This window comes from Lepidochelys kempii, chromosome 4 (genome assembly GCF_965140285.1).
Source record: "Lepidochelys kempii isolate rLepKem1 chromosome 4, rLepKem1.hap1, whole genome shotgun sequence".
NCBI classification, from domain to species: domain Eukaryota; kingdom Metazoa; phylum Chordata; order Testudines; family Cheloniidae; genus Lepidochelys; species Lepidochelys kempii.
The window spans coordinates 93,209,010-93,225,562 of record NC_136383.1 but is presented as its reverse complement, the minus strand read 5'-3'; the positions used below and the strand labels follow the sequence as shown (position 1 = coordinate 93,225,562).

Sequence of the window (16,553 nt, the reverse complement as noted above, 5' to 3'; positions counted from 1 at the left end):
GAAGCACTACCATTTTGGATTAACCAGTAAACAATATGGGTTTCTGATTAAATGAAGGCGGCCATGCCCTTTGCTCTGAGGGCTGGAGTTGGAAAGTAATGCCTCTGAATGTCATGTGGCAGTGGCAGAATTTGGGAGAACAATAGCTGGCCCCAAGTCCTACAAACTCTACTGAGCACAATGGTTTTTACAACTATGGGTAGTCCATTTAAATGAATGAGACTAGTTGGTGGAAGGGAGCAGGAGAGAGGAAGGAGAAGCACCATGTTTAGGGCCAGATCCTGATCTGGTTTAAAGTGGAATAGTTCTGGTGAAATCAGTAGAGCTGCACCAATTTACATTAGTTAAGGATCTCTGCAGGATTTTGCCCTTTTTTTGGAACCCTAGGAAACTACCAATAGCTAAGTAATGATGGAAAAAGTACAAGCATAAACTTAAGCACAAAACTTATGTGATGGTCAGGATCACACCAGTTCAAAATTACTATTGCCTTTGTATAACCTGTCAGTTTCATGCTGCTTTCATTAAGTGCTAATTAAGTGCATTCAGGTTTACATATACTTGTAACCAGTATTATGCAGAGGACAAATAGTTAAATGGACCAGAGGAATATTCCATTCCAACCTCTTTAAATGGAATTTATAAAAGTTCAGGTGTTTTTTATTTTTAAAAGTCACTCTGTGGTAGAAAAGGTAGATATGAGAATGATTCAGTAACAGTGGCGCTAAACCTGTTTTATTAAGGCTTTGTTAACTTTGGTGTAAGAGATGCTACAATGTTTAGCTGTTATTCCGTTTAAAAACAAAACTTAAAAGTTATGAAGAGGTGCCTGATTCAGCCATTTAACCACTGGTTTCTCTGCATTTTTGTTAGAGCTGGAAAAAAGAAAGAATTTCAGAAAAAGTATTTTGAAAGTTTGGCCCCTAATTTCAAAAGTTAAAAATTATCTATATAATTGATCAATTAGAGATGGAAAAGTATGAAAATGTCATTCTATTTCCTTTCATTTTTTCAAAAATTTCAATTTTCATGCAAATTTCTGAAATTTTGAGCAGCTCTAAGTCTATATCGTTCACTGAGGTACATTAAACAGTATCGGTGTTAACTTATCCCTTTTCTGAGTTTGTCAAACCTCTGGAATTTATAGGTAAAGGTAGCCAATCCAATAAACGAGATTGAACAAGGCAAAGGCTGTTGGAAAGAAGATTCGAGAATAGGAGTCGATTTTGGCAACACGGATGTGTATTCTTCCTTCTCTCCAAGAACCTGTGCGGCAGTCTTCAAAACAACAAAAAAAGCTGGTGCAGTCTTTGCCTTCGAGGCACTCATATCCATAATCCTGGTCACGCTGTTGGAGGTGATTAATGTTGTTAATTGCTATTAATGTTGATCCAGGACGGACAGCAATTGCAGATGATTTCTAAAGAGAACAATATATAGTTGGTTATAGTCAGAGAGAAAAAAATAACCCTTATGTTTCCCTGGGCGATGTCCAACTACAAATATTTTACAGTACAATACACAGAATTTCATGTTTGAAAAATCAATTTTGGAAACTTTTGCAGTTATGAAACATTTTATATAATTAACTGATGAGGCCAAAGGATCATGAATATTTTCCACATGGTGCAATGCACAGTGGATTGTTCTGTGAGGCAGGAATAAATAGGTTACACAGACAGAGTTAGGTGACCCATCTATAAAGCACAAAGAACATTTTGGAACAGAGTTGCAGCCTGAAATTTGGGTCACAAACTTGTTCACAAGCAGGATAAGAACACTACTACCATAGAAAATAGTGGATTCTCCATCTATTAATGTCTTCAGATCAAGCCTGGATGCCTCTCCGGAAGATATACTTTAGCCAAATAAGTTATTAGGCTCAATACAGTGGTAACTGTATGAAAGTTTAAATGGCCTTTATACACAGGAGGTCAGACTAAATGATCTAATGGTCTCTTCTGGAATTAAAGTTGGTGAATGGTAGACCCAGACAGTTAGGAACCAAGAGCCAAATTCTTCCCCAGCAGAACTCTATTCAAGTCAGTGAAATTGAACCAGTGATTAATATGGCACCATGTGTTAACTGTGTTGAATGGACATGTATCGCACAGAAAGGCAACCTTGCTACAACCTGGTAAAATATGTTATGTAGATAATCTCATCAGATAAGTGATGGAAACCCTATCACCTGATATTATATAATAATAAAATACATAATAAATAATGGACTGTACAAAGGATGTTCTGTTCTACTGTCCTGAATTTTCTTCTTCTTACTCACACTATTTACTTACTCTTTCCTCCTTCTACTAGTCTCCTTATTTTCATGTTATTTCTCACCTTCAGTCCCCTGGTTCCTTTCCCCATCATTCCTCTATCACATGTTTTCCCACTCTTCTTCATTCCCTAGTCTGTCCTCTTTCCAACCTCAACCCCACACTCCTCATTTGTCCTCTCGTTCACTCTCCTTGTTTCTTCCAACCTCAGATTTGGTGTCTTCTTCCGCATCTTTAGGCAGAAAAAAAATAGCGATCCTTCATATTTTCCCTATATAATGCTCATATGTGTTCCCTTTCTTCTTCCAGCACTTTGATTGAGCACCTTGGTATACTGAACAGGAATGAGGCAGAAAGCAATGGAAAGAGATACATTTAGAAGATAGACCAAGAGAGCACAAATTTGCAATGAAAGCATTTATATCCCTAGTACCTGAAAATATGGAAGGGAAACTCTCTGAAAGATTTGTGGGATCACGTGGTGGGGGCAAGCAAACAAACATACAAGATGGCCAATAACAGACATGGGAAGCAAAGTCATTTGGGACCTTGCACTTTTGGGGTGCTGTTTCACCACTTACAAGGCTCTACCTTGAACACTGTGTAGGTCTCCGAGTCCTTGCTAAGAGAGTGATTTGTGCCAGTGCATCCTTGCAGCCAGTAATCTCCTAGAGTTGGTACTGAAGTGGTACAATGGCCAGCAGTCACTGGCACTGTCCAAAGCCTCCAGAAACGTTATTTAAATAATGTATTCTAATATTTTATATCAACTTTATCATAAGCACGGCCATTTTGCAGAGACTGCTATTTCTCATTTTTGGACAGGAGCTAATTTATTATCCTGAAGGAATTAATTGTCTCCAATTTTGTGAAAATACAATACTAACTATATTAGCAATCAACAGTTAGAGGTTTCTCCCCGCATTTCAATTATACAAATAAGGTTTGTTTTTAAATGAGAAATAAAAGCTGCAGTTCAACTTTAATGTTTATTACTACTGTGATACAGGAGGGCCAGGGAGCAGTGGGAGAGTGCTAGAGGGGAAATATATAAGCTCAAGGCTAATTAAGGCGTGGTTCTCTGTAGACTACGGAAGGTGGCTGCAGGTTAATTGGAGCACCTGCAGTCAATTAAGGTCCTGTTAGGAACCTAATAAAACCCCCTGCTTCAGGCAGACAGGGGAGGAGGAAGGTGAGAGGATTGGAGCTTGCAGGTGTGCTGTGAGACTTTGAAAAATCAGAGAACTGAAGTAAAGGGGACCCTACCCCAGTAGGGGAGGGAGACTCCCTTCCGCAGCATCTAAGGACTGCAGGTACCCCACCCAAGGGGGAAGAGGGTAAGAACGCACAGGAGTTGAGAGGGGACTCAGAGTAAGGAGCAAACCCAGACCCCTCCCCTTCTTCCCCCCCTTTACCACCTTCCTGGGCCACTAGTGGGGCTATTGATGCCCCAAGAACAGGGGAAAGGAGTGGCATCTTAGCTCCCTGCCAAGAAAAGTGCAGGACCCACCAGACTAACATCGGCCATCTTATTACAATATTTTAAACCAATAAGTAGAAAGATACAGGGCCTGATTCATTATAGGGCTACCCTGGTTTTGCACCAACCTGACTCCATTGGTTTCAGTGGTGTAAAATTCAAGGAACAGTGGTGAGGGCTGCATAAAGGGTGCAGTGGGGGGTGAGGTCTCTAAACTTTATGTCATGAGGAAAATAACCAAAACCACTTCTTTCAGCTTTTACTTCTATGGAATGTACAGAAATAAAATGCTTTTTTCAGAAGCTTTTTTCTTTTAACTGACTACTCATTCTTGCCAGCAAATTAAAGATGTATGGGCTGGATGAATGGACTATAAGGTGGCTAGAAAGCTGGCTAGATCGTCGGGCTCAACGGGTAATGATCAATGGCTCCATGTCTAGTTGGCAGCTGGTATAAAGCAGAGTGCCCAAAGGGTCAGTCCTGGGGCTGGTTTTGTTCAATATCTTTATTAATAATCTGGAGGATGGTGTGGATTGCACCCTTAACAAGTTTACAGATGAAACTAAACTGGGAGGAGTGGTAGATATACTGGAGGGTAGGGATAGGATACAGAGGGACCCAGACAAATTAGAGGATTGGGCCAAAAGAAATCTGAGGTTCAACAAGGACAAGTGCAGAGTCCTGCACTTAAGAAGGAAGAATCCCATGCACTGCTACAGACTAGGGACTGAGTGGCTAGGCAGCAGTTCTGCAGAAAAGGACCTAGGGGTTACAGCGGATAAGAAGCTGGATATGAGTCAACAGTGTGCCCTTGTTGCCAAGAAGGCCAATGGCATTTTGGGATGTATAAGTAGGAGCATTGCCAGCAGATCGAGGGATGAGATCATTCCCCTCTATTTGGCATTGGTGAGGCCTCATCTGGAGTACTGTGTCCCGTTTTGGACCCCACACTACAAGAAGGATGTGGAAAAATTGGAAAGAGTCCAGCGGAGGGCAACAAAATGATTAGGGGTCTGGAGCACATGATTTATCAGGAGAAGCAGAGGGAACTGGGATTATTTAGTCTGCAGAAGAGAAGAATGAGGGGGGATTTGATAGCTGATTTCAACTACCTGAAAGGGGGTTCCAAAGAGGATGGATCTAGACTGTTCTCAGTGTTACCAGATGACAGAATGATGAGTAATGGTCTCAAGTTGCAGTGGGGAAGGTTTAAGTTGGATATTAGGAAAAACTTTTTCATTAGGAGGGTGGTGAAGCACTGGAATGGTTACCTAGGGAGGTGGTGGAATCTCCTTCCTTAGAGGTTTTTAAGGTCAGGCTTGACAAAGCCCTGATTAGGATGATTTAGTTGGGGAGTAGGTCCTGCTTTGAGCAGGGGGTTGGACTAGATGACCTCCTGAGGTCCCTTCCAACCCTGATATTCTATGAAATAATTCAAAAATGTATTAAAGTGTTAAGCAGCAGAAGCACAAAACTGGTCAGAACAGTAGAACTAAAATTCATTTGCAAATTTAACACCATTAATTTGGGCTTAAATAGGGACCAGGAGTTGCTGGCTCATTACAGAAGCAGCTTTGCCTCTCCTGGAATTGACACCTCATTTATTCTTGGGAGTGGGCTACATCCACCCTGATCGAATTGGCCCTGTCAGCACTGGTTCTCCACTTGTGAGGTAACTTCCTTCTCTTCATGTGTCAGTATATTTATGTCTGCATCTGTAACTTTCACTCCATACATCTGAAGAAGTAAGGTTTTTACCCACGAAAGCTTATGCTCAAACAAATCTGTTAGTCTTTAAAGTGCCACCGGCCTCCTTGTTTTGTGGTCAGAACAGTGTATACCTTTCCACATTCAATAATCTCGTTAATTAATTATGGCCTCACAGCACCTCTGTAAGACAGTTAAGTATTATTATACCCACATTATAAAAGGGAAAATTTAGGCCCAGAGCTGTCAAGTCATTTATCCAAGATGGCACAGCTATTCAGTGCCAGAGGTGTCCTGACTATTTGTGTAAAAAGATACCCAAGAATCTTGAAACTACCCAAAGCAAGGGTTTCAGATGCTCTGTTGAGCAGTTCTATCCAGTAAAGGAACACACACATAACTTACCCAAACAGTTACAATATGTAATGGCTTGATACTTTTATTTTTAGGCAAGAATAAAAGGGTATCTGAAGCATGTCTAGGTCCCTTGCTCTGAGATTTTCTTGCTCATAAAGATCAAATTTTGTAGGAGAAGAGGTTATGGTTTAAGCATGTCAGTAAGTGAAAGATGGAACAGTAGAAGAAGAAGAAGAAGCAAATGGATTTAAGAGAGTGGAAGAGGTATGTCCCACTGTTAGGAGCAAGATACAGTTTAATCTGTGTCTAGCCTAGAAGATATAACGGCAGCACATGCCCACCAGGGTAAGTGCCATTTACAAAAAATAGTGTGCACAATCTAAAACGCTCCTTTTGCTCCAGTATATGACTGAGACAGCCACAGCAAAGAACACAACATGTGGAAGAATCAGGCTGTACAATCACTACTGGTCTTTCTCTCCTTAGGCCAGCAAAGCGTTGAGAATGCTGGAGATGCGATGTCCTCAAACTTATTCAGGAGATGGAGAAGGAATGAGAGACCTGAGTCACACAACTGTGATCAGTCTAGTTGTGAGAATGTTCCACCAATGGACTCAAAGAAGTGAATGACAATAATTGGAATGTTCCATAGCACAGAGTTTCAAAGGAGGGAGAATCAATGGAGACAACAACAAAAAAGAAAACAGCTTGAGAATGAGAGAGGGGAGAGAAAAGAGCAGAAAAGCTCAAAATAAAAGAAAACCGTAAAAAGAAAAAAGTGAACATTAAAATCTAGAGCTAAGGAAAGGCCAGATCCTCAGCTGGTGTAAATCAGCACGTACGTTTCCCAGACCTGAAGAAGAACTCAGTGTAAGCTGGAAAGCTTGTCTCTCTCATCAGCAGAAATTAGTCTAATAAAAGATATTCTCACCACCTTGTCTCACTAATCATGGGACCAACACGGTAAGAACAACACTGCATACACCTTGCTGCTTGAAATTTCCCTACTGTGTCTTTTGTGTAATATGCATCCATCTGACACATAACAAGGAACTTTTTAAATATGGAACTTTGTTACTCAGCCTATTTCCCACATCCTGGGAAATTTTTAACTTCATGAATATTATACTTTCAGAAAGCCATTTACCAATTCAGTGTTGCTAAGACAATAACTTTTCATTCAAACTCCTTTATTCATGGAAATATGTTTTCAGCTCAATATATTGTAGTAATCTTGCTGTTGTGAGAATATACAGACAAGATGTATCCTTTTGCTTATTTATATGCCATAGTTATATATTTATATATTGCATAAGGATATGCTGCATATTAATATTTTATTATGTTTACCCTTTTGGGATTATTAAATGTGTATTATGTTCACTGAAGGGAAAAAGTAACCTCTTTTTTATAATGACTCAGATAACTTTTCTCTGGGCATGAAAATTAACTTAGCCCTACAACCATCACTGAAAGGGCTATGTGAATACTAACAAATGAAGTAAAATGCTGTTGATGGACTCAACTCCTGCCCCTGCATGTTAGTAAGTATTCTGTAGAATAAACACAGTTTTAATCAGCTGCAAAATCTTGCCCTTTGCTAAAATGCTATATTATCAGCATCTTCATGGACTAAACTCCAGGAGTAGTAATCTCTTACTAAATACCCACCTGGAAATAGACTCCTATAAGCCATCTTTCCAGAACAAGTATGAATGAAAACTTTTCATAAAGAATTAAACTGATTTTTTTTAATTAAATTGGTTTTAAAATAGTACACCCATAATCAGAAGGAAAAAAAGGAATTAATAGAGAACTTGAAGAAAGGCAGTTGAAGAAACATCAGGGTTTGTAACTGTATGGCTTCTCTGTAATTAAGTAGATTGCTAATTTAATTGTTCTATTTGGAATTAGAAAACTCACTGCATTTAAACAATGTCGCTGAGCAAAAACTATATTTTTCATTAGATTGGTATTTTTATAACTAATACATGAAATTAAAAAAATATTCCTCTATTTTCAGATTAATCACTTAGCAAATATGAGCTCTCAGATATTTTTAATTTGCTATAAACATGTTTGAAGAAATCTGGATGAACAGATGTATGCATTTCTCAGACCATAAGAAACAAAGCACATTTATAAAGGAAAACACATAACTAAACAGTGTTCTAGATATTGTATCATTGGTTCTCATCTTAGATAAATCTCTAGCTACACATTCAGTAATTGATTCTATGTATGCCTCACCAATACTGTGTATTTTATATTGCTTTAGGTGCTGTAAGTCTTGTATCATTTGGCAGAATATCACACAAATGCTTAGTTTATGAAAGCAAATTCAGTAAAGTCTGGGTAAAGTAAAGGGAATTCTATATCAATGCACCTCCGTTACTTTAATGGATATTGGTCAGCCGCTATTTCAAAAGAGATGTTTAGATATTTTGACTCTGATATTAGAAGACATTTAATACTAATAAAAGGTTGTTATGGAAAAAATATATAAAATTAACCAACTCTTTTTCCCATAGGCTGGGAAAGAAGAGATTCTTATTACTTCTATTATTAAAATACATGGGATGCATTCAGCCCCACTGGTGACGGAGGCAGATTAGCTAGGTTAAAGTGAAGGGCAGTTTCTCTTCCTTGGGTAGGCAGCATTCCCCCAGAGCTCCCTTTCCTCGTCAGTATGTTGAGAGCTTCCCTTCCTGTTTCAGTCTACTGTGACCAGTAGACACATATTGCAGTGACCGCCCTGGAGTCATGCCCTAAAAGTGAAGCTCAGACACACCATCACCTGCAGCCTCTATCTTTGTCACCCCCCATCAATTAAGCTTAGGCTCCCCTTCCATCTGTGACTGCATGTCCTCCTACCAGTTTGGTCGAAGAGATTCCAAGCCTTCCTTTCCCCTGCTGCTCCCATGGCTCCCTGATTGGGCTGGACTGCCCTAGAATCATGGGGCTGCAAAGGTGACTTAAAATTACATTCCCCCTCACTCCATCCTAGACCTATCCCAAACACAGTTCAGCCACATTAGAGAACCTGATCTCAACAGCAATGTTCACCTTCAATACCTAGAAACTTTTTCTTTGATCTGGTCACGAAAGGATGCTCTATCTGTCATTCTCTGATTTCCTCAAGCTGGAGGAAAAAAGCAGGAGGTGTCAGTCACCTGTGCAGTGGTATTGCCACCAAGCTGTACCATCTTCTAATTCAATGATTTGGAAGGGGGCTTTGCAGCAAGGTAGCTTTGGGGCATTTTCCTGCCTCTTCCTTGTCGTCCTTGTCCTCCTGCCAGGTTTCCCAAAGAAAGTGGTGACCAAGCTTCAATTATTACGAAATAAGGCTATTTCAGTTTGTATTTCAATGCACAAGATATTCAATGCCTTTATCTCAATGTTTTGTAAATGTAAAGTTTAGTTTGAAGTATTTTTCCTCCTTGCTAGTATTAGATTCTTTGAAAAGTATACGGAACAGGTTTTATATATTAGAACACACGCTTCATTAATATTTGTTCCTGTACTTCTGCTGTGTGGAGCTTCACACTCAACAAATCTCAGACTTTAATACCAGGGTGTTGATTCAATTAAAAAAAAATCCTTGAATGAGGCTATGGAATTTGCTTTTCATGAAAGCAAGGAATAAAGAATTCTGGCTGAAGTTGATTATAATGTTTTCTATGCAAGTGTCCTCAATCCACCTACAACACCTCTGCTGCTGCAGTATTGTGCTCTGATCCTGGGCCTAGATGTGTTAGCATGGACCTTGCACACATGCTGAATCTTCAGTGGGATTCATCACTCAGTGAGTTACTGGGTCCGCAGTAGTGGATCCTGATGAAGCATTGGGTTTCTCCATTGCAGCCATGAAAAATTATGTTCAACCGCTTTTTGGGCTAACTTATATCCACTAGAGAGTAGGATGAGCCTACATTTATGTTCATTTGTGCCATTATCAGGAAATGAATCCAAGGGGGAAAGGCTGTCATGTTAACTACCTTTGACTGTTAGCCTCGCAGTTTGCCAGCTAGCCTCTTAAACGTTCCCTTTAGATTGCAAGCTTCTTGGGGCAGGGACTATCTTTTTGTTCAGTGTTTATACAGCACCTAGCACAATGGGTTCCTGGTCCATGACTAGACTCCCAGGTGTTATGATAATACAAATAAAAAAATAACTTTTTGTAAAAAATAAAATACAGACATTACAACTAAGCAGGCTTTTCCCAAATTGCTTAAACTTACAGCTGGCTTGTGTTTTGATGACTTCTCTTTCTCTTTGTTCCCTTTTTTGTTGCTGGTGAAGTAATGCAAGGTGCCATATTCCATCAAGGCAGCAAACACAAAAATGAAGCAAACTGAAACAAAAAGGTCCATTGCTGTCACATATGAAACCTTAGGGAGAGATTTCCTAGCAATTGTACTTAGTGTTGTCATAGTCAATACTGTAGTAATACCTGTTCAAAAACAGAAACAAAGGGAGGTATTTCAATAAGTGATACTACAGACAAATTTAGTTGTGAAGCATTTAATTTATTCCCTTTAGTACCAAAGCAATCAAACTGGCCCAGTGTTCCCCAGTACTACAGTCGGATCTGAGCAAACTGACTCTTCCACCTACACACAGCCTACTGACTTTCATGAGGCTCCACATGAGCACAAATATATGTGCCAGCACAAGAGTCCATCCCCATGGATCCAATGGCAAGACCGGGGCTATAGAGAGCGAGATGATTTTAGCCTCGGTTCAAATCCTCTCTGTTCTCCCACACACTGCAGTTAAATAAATTTTAAAGGACTGTGAAATTTTCAACATTTTATACAGCGTAATGTTATTCAGATTTTAAATATTTTTAAAATGTGAATAAGGAACAAATGTTAATATCTAGGGAAAAGGTGCACTACTTAACCATCGATTCTTCAGAAGAAAGGGTTAACTGGGTGAAATGTAGTGGCCCTTGATATACAGGAGGTCAGACTGGATGATCTAATGATCCCTTCTGGCCTTCATCTCTATGAAAGTTCTAATTCACAGAAGAGGCATTCCACTGAAGACTCGCTGCTCAGCCTTTGACATATGAACCAATCACACAGAAGAGCTGGCTTTAGTAACTATATATTCAAAATCCGCACCAACTCACACTCCATTAATGTAATACAACAATTTTGTATTATATTTTCTGCTTCATGATTAACTTTAGAATGCAAGGGCTACTCCAATTTCACATTGGCACACCTGACAATGCAGATAAGTATCTAGTGGGATTTTCAAAAATGCCTACCTCCCAATAGGTGTTTTTTAAAAATACCATTAGTTGCCTATGTGCATCTTTAGGTGCCTTCAAAAATCTGAACCACTGTGCTTTGGAAAGGCACAATTTCTGCCAACGTTCTGCCATACATGTGGGTGGGGTGAGCAGTCAGCTCCATCCATTAGCAAGTCCCCCTCTTCAGTGCATCATTCCTACTGCAACAGCCAGTGGGTAAGGGATGGGCATGGTCTTGTACCCTCCCACTGTTCTAGTTTCAGAGTCCTGTTCCATAGCGGAAGACGGAACAGTAGCAAACGTTCCCAGTGTTCCTCACAATGAAAGCAGTAGAGACGTTGCTATGGTGAAGCTATGGAATGGCTGCTTGCAAGTGGCGATGGGGTAGGGACAAGAGGTGTCTGGATTGCTCCTCTGTCCCCATGGATGCAACACAGTTTCCTCATAGCTCAGCCCTTTAATGAAAATAAACTTTAGCACAGGCGCTTTGTTTGTCAAATAGAGTTAAAGTGTGGTTATACTCAGAAGAGTAACTCTAAAAAAACAGCCTGGTGGGGTATTCTGGTTTGTGTCTCTCCCCCGCCCCAATGATTTCATATCAAATTAGCTCCATTTACAAGTAAAATCTTTGACCACCACCACCACACCACTCCATCTGCCAGTCAGCAAAATCATCCTGGGATCTGACAGTCAACCAGGGTTCTTTACTGCTTACACATCAGTCAACGGTAACTAACCCAACCGGCATGACTTATAGTGCAGTACTATAAACCTCTATGACATACCTGAAACACATTTTAGTTGGAACAGCATTACTGTTGCTGATATGAGAGCTGGAAAAATACTAGCTTGATTGTCATATCCTAGGGTAAATTTTCAGGGCTGGCAGTTTAGAAGAAACACCTTGTAAAGTGAACAAATTGAATATGCAGTTGGCAAGAGACAATGAATCGGGAACATAGGATGCCATATTTACATTCTCTTTTCAGACTGTGCCCATGCTGAGGTTTAAATACTATACTTTAGAGGTAATTTATATAGATTCTAAATATCATGAGACGTCAAATCATTAGGTTTTAAACTCTATTCACTAACATTTTATGGAACTTTTTGTTAATTAAATAGCATAGAACTAAGTGAAAAAATTCATCACTTTTTAAAAAAATCTAGATCTTCCTGTGTTCTTTCTGTACATTAATGCTGTCAGTAAACTCCTGTTACTCATACTCCAGTAGGTAAATAGTAGTATATTGAATAATGATATTTCTTTGTAACCAAATTTGCAAGTGTTCTCCTACAGAGTGAAAGTATTTATTCTGATAAACCAGTACTTCTGAAGAGAGCATAAATAACTGCAACATGTTAACAAGAGTAAATATGGTTTCTTTAGCACCACTAAAATTAGAAACTGTTTTGGCTACTACTATTCTTAAACTGATTTAATTAAATGAGCTCGGATGAGTACCTTAACCAAATGTTAAAACAGAGCCAATATTGAAAGGCTATAATATATTTAGACTTATAGTCTCCAGTCTGCTCCGTGGCATGGAGCACAGCAAAACCATGGAAATAACAGAAATGGGGCTTAATTCTGCTCTCACACAAGTTTAACTCCGTCATTAATTTCAGTTGAGTTACTCCCAATTTGTCCAGGTGTGAGAGGAGAATCAGGCATATGTAGACAGGAACAACTGTTATGTTTAAGGGTCCTTCCCCTTCTGCATACAGAAAAGGAAAGGGTGACTTGCTCTCTGAGAAAGAAGCCAGAGAACAGAAAACTTGTGGTCGCAGGCCAATAAAGACACAGATAGGTTAAAAACTGGTATTAGTTAATCTTCCTGGATTAACTGCCCCTGTGTTCTGCAATTCTCACTGCAGCAAAATCATGCCTCTCAGCCTAATCATTAACCAGGCTGCCCTCATGCTGGATGATAAGAAGAGAATATATAGAAAACTCCTCTATGTGCACAGCTACAGATCCAGGGGGGTTGGATCAAGATTCCCTGAGGATTTTCAGTCTCTGCTGTGGTGTCCCCTGGTGCAAGCCCAGAATCATAATTTTAAAGCCATGGATATTTTTGATTAGTTTATTTCTCTCTGAAGATTTTTATGCATGGGGAACATACATACCTAATGATGTCCTTGCAGGCACAGCGTCTTTATTAATCCAAAATGAGACCCATGAAAGAACAACTGTTAGTATACAAGGAATGTATGTCTGAATAGTAAAGTATCCCATACGTCTGCTCAGATCAAAGAAGATTGTCATGATAATATAGTCCCCTACGAGGAAAAAGCCCACAATTCTAATTAGACATTGCAAGTGGTTTTCTATCCCATAATTTTTGGTATTCTTGTTCCAAATACATACCATGTTGTAAAATTTACAATGGGAAACATAATGTACTTTCCTTTTAAACAAAGCTGCCAAAGGACTTTTATCCATTAAAACAGGTCAGCTGCAATTCTGTTTTGCCCTAGACATTAGTAGCACACACAACAACTAAATGGTTCCTTGCACAATTTAGGCAAAGAATGAAAGTGCGTAGGCTGCTAATCCTCTAAATGCATGCAAGAAAGTATCAGATTTTTCCGTACCAGACAGAGTATGAGAAATTTCAGTTGTATTTCGTAACCCTACAAATGCAAACTGGTACAATCTCCAGTATTTGGGATCTGCAACTGCAACAGAGGTTTTCTTCCATTTGTATTCAATTTCATTTCTGGGGTATCCATCTAGAACAAAGTAGACCAAACCAAGTATTCATTCACAGTATACAGCAGAGAATGCTTTCACTTGTGATCTCTGAAATTAGATACAACCCAAATAACTGGGTCAGAAAACAACTGCTCCATAACATACGTGATGTACTATTAAGCTTTAGCCTGCAAATGTCTCAGTTTTAAGTGTGGCTAAATGTACTACCGACCAAAATGATAGCGAATACAGACATTAAAGGAAAATGTATGTCTCAAATTAATAATGCAATATTCAAATATGAAAAAGTTTAGCTTGTACTGATTCTGTTTCTTTAGAATGATAGTTTAATGTAATACAACAGAGGGGCATAATTTGAGAAGCATATTTAAAGCTTAAATGTGGTAACTACTTTTATTTATTTCATACTTAATTTGCTTGAAAAGGTATAAATGCTTTTGGAAACTTATTTGCCTTTCCATGCTGACTATTTGGGACCTGATTCAGAACTGCGTTAATCCAGTTTTAGGTGCACTAGGCCAATTCAGTCTTTCAGAAGACAGAGGTTATGTCTACACTACAAATGCTACAGTGGCACAGCTGCAGCTGCATAGATATTTGCTACAACAACAGAAGGATTTTCCCACTGCTATAATAAATCTACCCATCCTCCCTCAAGTGGCAGTAGCTAGATCCATGGAAGTTTAGGTCACCTTAACTACATCTCTCAGCGGTGTGACTTTTTCACACCCCCGTGCAGCATAGCTAGGTCAACCTAAGTTTTAGATGTAGAACAGGCCTGAGCTGTGAAAGCATTTTTAGTTGAAGTATTTAAGAAGCAAATATTAAGCAATAATATTCATTTAAGAAGTTTCATTGTAGTTACATTCATCTCCTATTCCACTGTACATTAAGGAATAAATTGTTTAGATGTGTTCAGTGTTTTATTTTACCAATGGTAGCACAATGTCCTTGGGAACAAATTAATTTTATATGCTTAACAGAGTTTATACTAAAGGGGATAATCCTGTAAATTAGTAATTCTTACTCATAAAAACTAGTCCCACTGAAAGCAATATGCAAACGTATAAAAGATACCATTCCTCTGGAATCAGAGGCCTGCAGCTGGCTGGCTGATTTGCTGCACCTAATAAAGTACTGGAACTTAATTCTCTGACCCTTATAAAAGAAGGCAGCAGGAAATGGAGAGGTGGGACTGCAGCACCCACCAGAAAGCTGAGGGGCTGGAACAGTGCTCCCAATGGACTGCTACTGGAGCTACTGTGGAGAGAAATTGCTCCAAATGGACAGAAGGAAGAGCAAGGAAACTTTACTTACTGAAGTTACTGGCAGGAAGGACTGGCATGAAGGGACTCCTCAGCCTGCACAGACTTTTGAGGGAAGAGTCTGCAAGGTTTTGCTTTTGTTTGTTAAGAAGGCTTAGATGAAATGACTAACTGTGCTAGAAACTGCTTCCCAGAATTCCCTGAGAGAGCTCAGACAGAATTAACCCAGGGAGTGAGTGACTCAGCAAGAACAATGCTGGTAGGAGGAGGGTGCTTTAAGACAGGCCCCAATCTGTTTACAAGTAGAGCCCAGACAGGGGCCTGCCCTGAACCCCTTCCATCAAGAAGGGCTATGGAGAAGATACTCCAAATAATGGTGAATCAACAGCATGCAGAGAATGAAAGGAAGTTCCCGACGGCACTTCTGGCCACCCAGTGATGCCTGCAGGAAGCCCAGCTGGCGGAGCATGAGTGGAACAGACTTATCAAAATCCAGAGGCTTATCAAAAGAAATTTCAGCCAGAGCCATTCCTTAAGGGAGCATGCCCCCAGGCAAGTAGCTCCACAGCTTTAGGACTCCGCTACCTGATGGCTAACCCCAGAGACAAAGACTGTGGCGGAGCTTATGGACAATACTGTCCTACAACAATACCTGAACATTCTCCCTATAGTGTTCAAAGCTGGGTTTGACCATTTTACCTGACATCCATTCAGAAGTCACTAGAGACAACTGAAAGGTTTTTGGAGGCCAAATTGCCTAGGAGTAGGAAAAACAGTCCCCCTGAGGGCTGGCCACTCTTTAGAACAGTTTCAAGGGACAATAACCTGCCAAACCACCGAGGGTCATAGTACTAGTCTGCCCTGAGCGAATGAAACTTTATGCTCATCACAGGCACACCAGGAATAGGGGCTCCAAAGTCCCAGACTTTCAAGGGACCACCACCACCCTCCCATGAAGGGCCCGATATGTTATTCTGGGCAACCTAGGCAGAGCCAACGGGAATTCCCTGTGATGGAACATGACTTTTTAGGATGCCTCTTTGGCTAAGCAGGTAAGACTCCAAACCAGCCATTAGGACTGACCCCAAGGCTTTTCATGGTCCCTATAACAATAGGGACAAACAGAGTGGAGGGATTTATAGACTTGTGGTGTGGACAAACTCTACTTCAAAGGGACTTAGTCTCACCCAAAGCCCTGGATCCAGAGAGATCCATCTGAATTTCCTGCATTCATGGAGAAATCTGTACATACCCAATGGCCTCATTTGTTTTGCAGTTAGCAGATCAGTCAGGGCACTTCCAGGTAGAGTGGTGATCACCTACCCTGGATAGTGATCCTGGGATGTGACTGGAAATGTCTTCTGACTCTCCTGGAAGGAGAATCAGTTCCCTCCAACTCAGACCCCCTACCTCAAGAAAAGACCCCTTCTGAGGATGCTAGGATCTATTGCCCATTGCTCAATCCAATCTTTTTCAAGTCTCG

At 40.1% G+C, this 16,553-nt stretch overlaps 1 protein-coding gene across 1 annotated transcript in view; it reads right to left on the bottom strand.

Moving 5' to 3' along the window:
• Positions 1 to 1,116: 1,116 nt before the first annotated feature.
• Positions 1,117 to 16,553, bottom strand: part of GABRG1 (gamma-aminobutyric acid type A receptor subunit gamma1) — an 80,793-nt gene continuing 65,356 nt past the window's right edge. Inside the window, exons 6-9 of the mRNA XM_073340106.1 lie at positions 13,685 to 13,822; positions 13,217 to 13,369; positions 10,065 to 10,276; positions 1,117 to 1,420 (exon numbers count right to left, since the gene is read on the bottom strand). Coding sequence (XP_073196207.1) covers positions 1,142 to 1,420; positions 10,065 to 10,276; positions 13,217 to 13,369; positions 13,685 to 13,822 — 782 coding nt within the window. The 3' untranslated portion in view covers positions 1,117 to 1,141. The remainder of the gene's footprint in view (positions 1,421 to 10,064; positions 10,277 to 13,216; positions 13,370 to 13,684; positions 13,823 to 16,553) is intronic.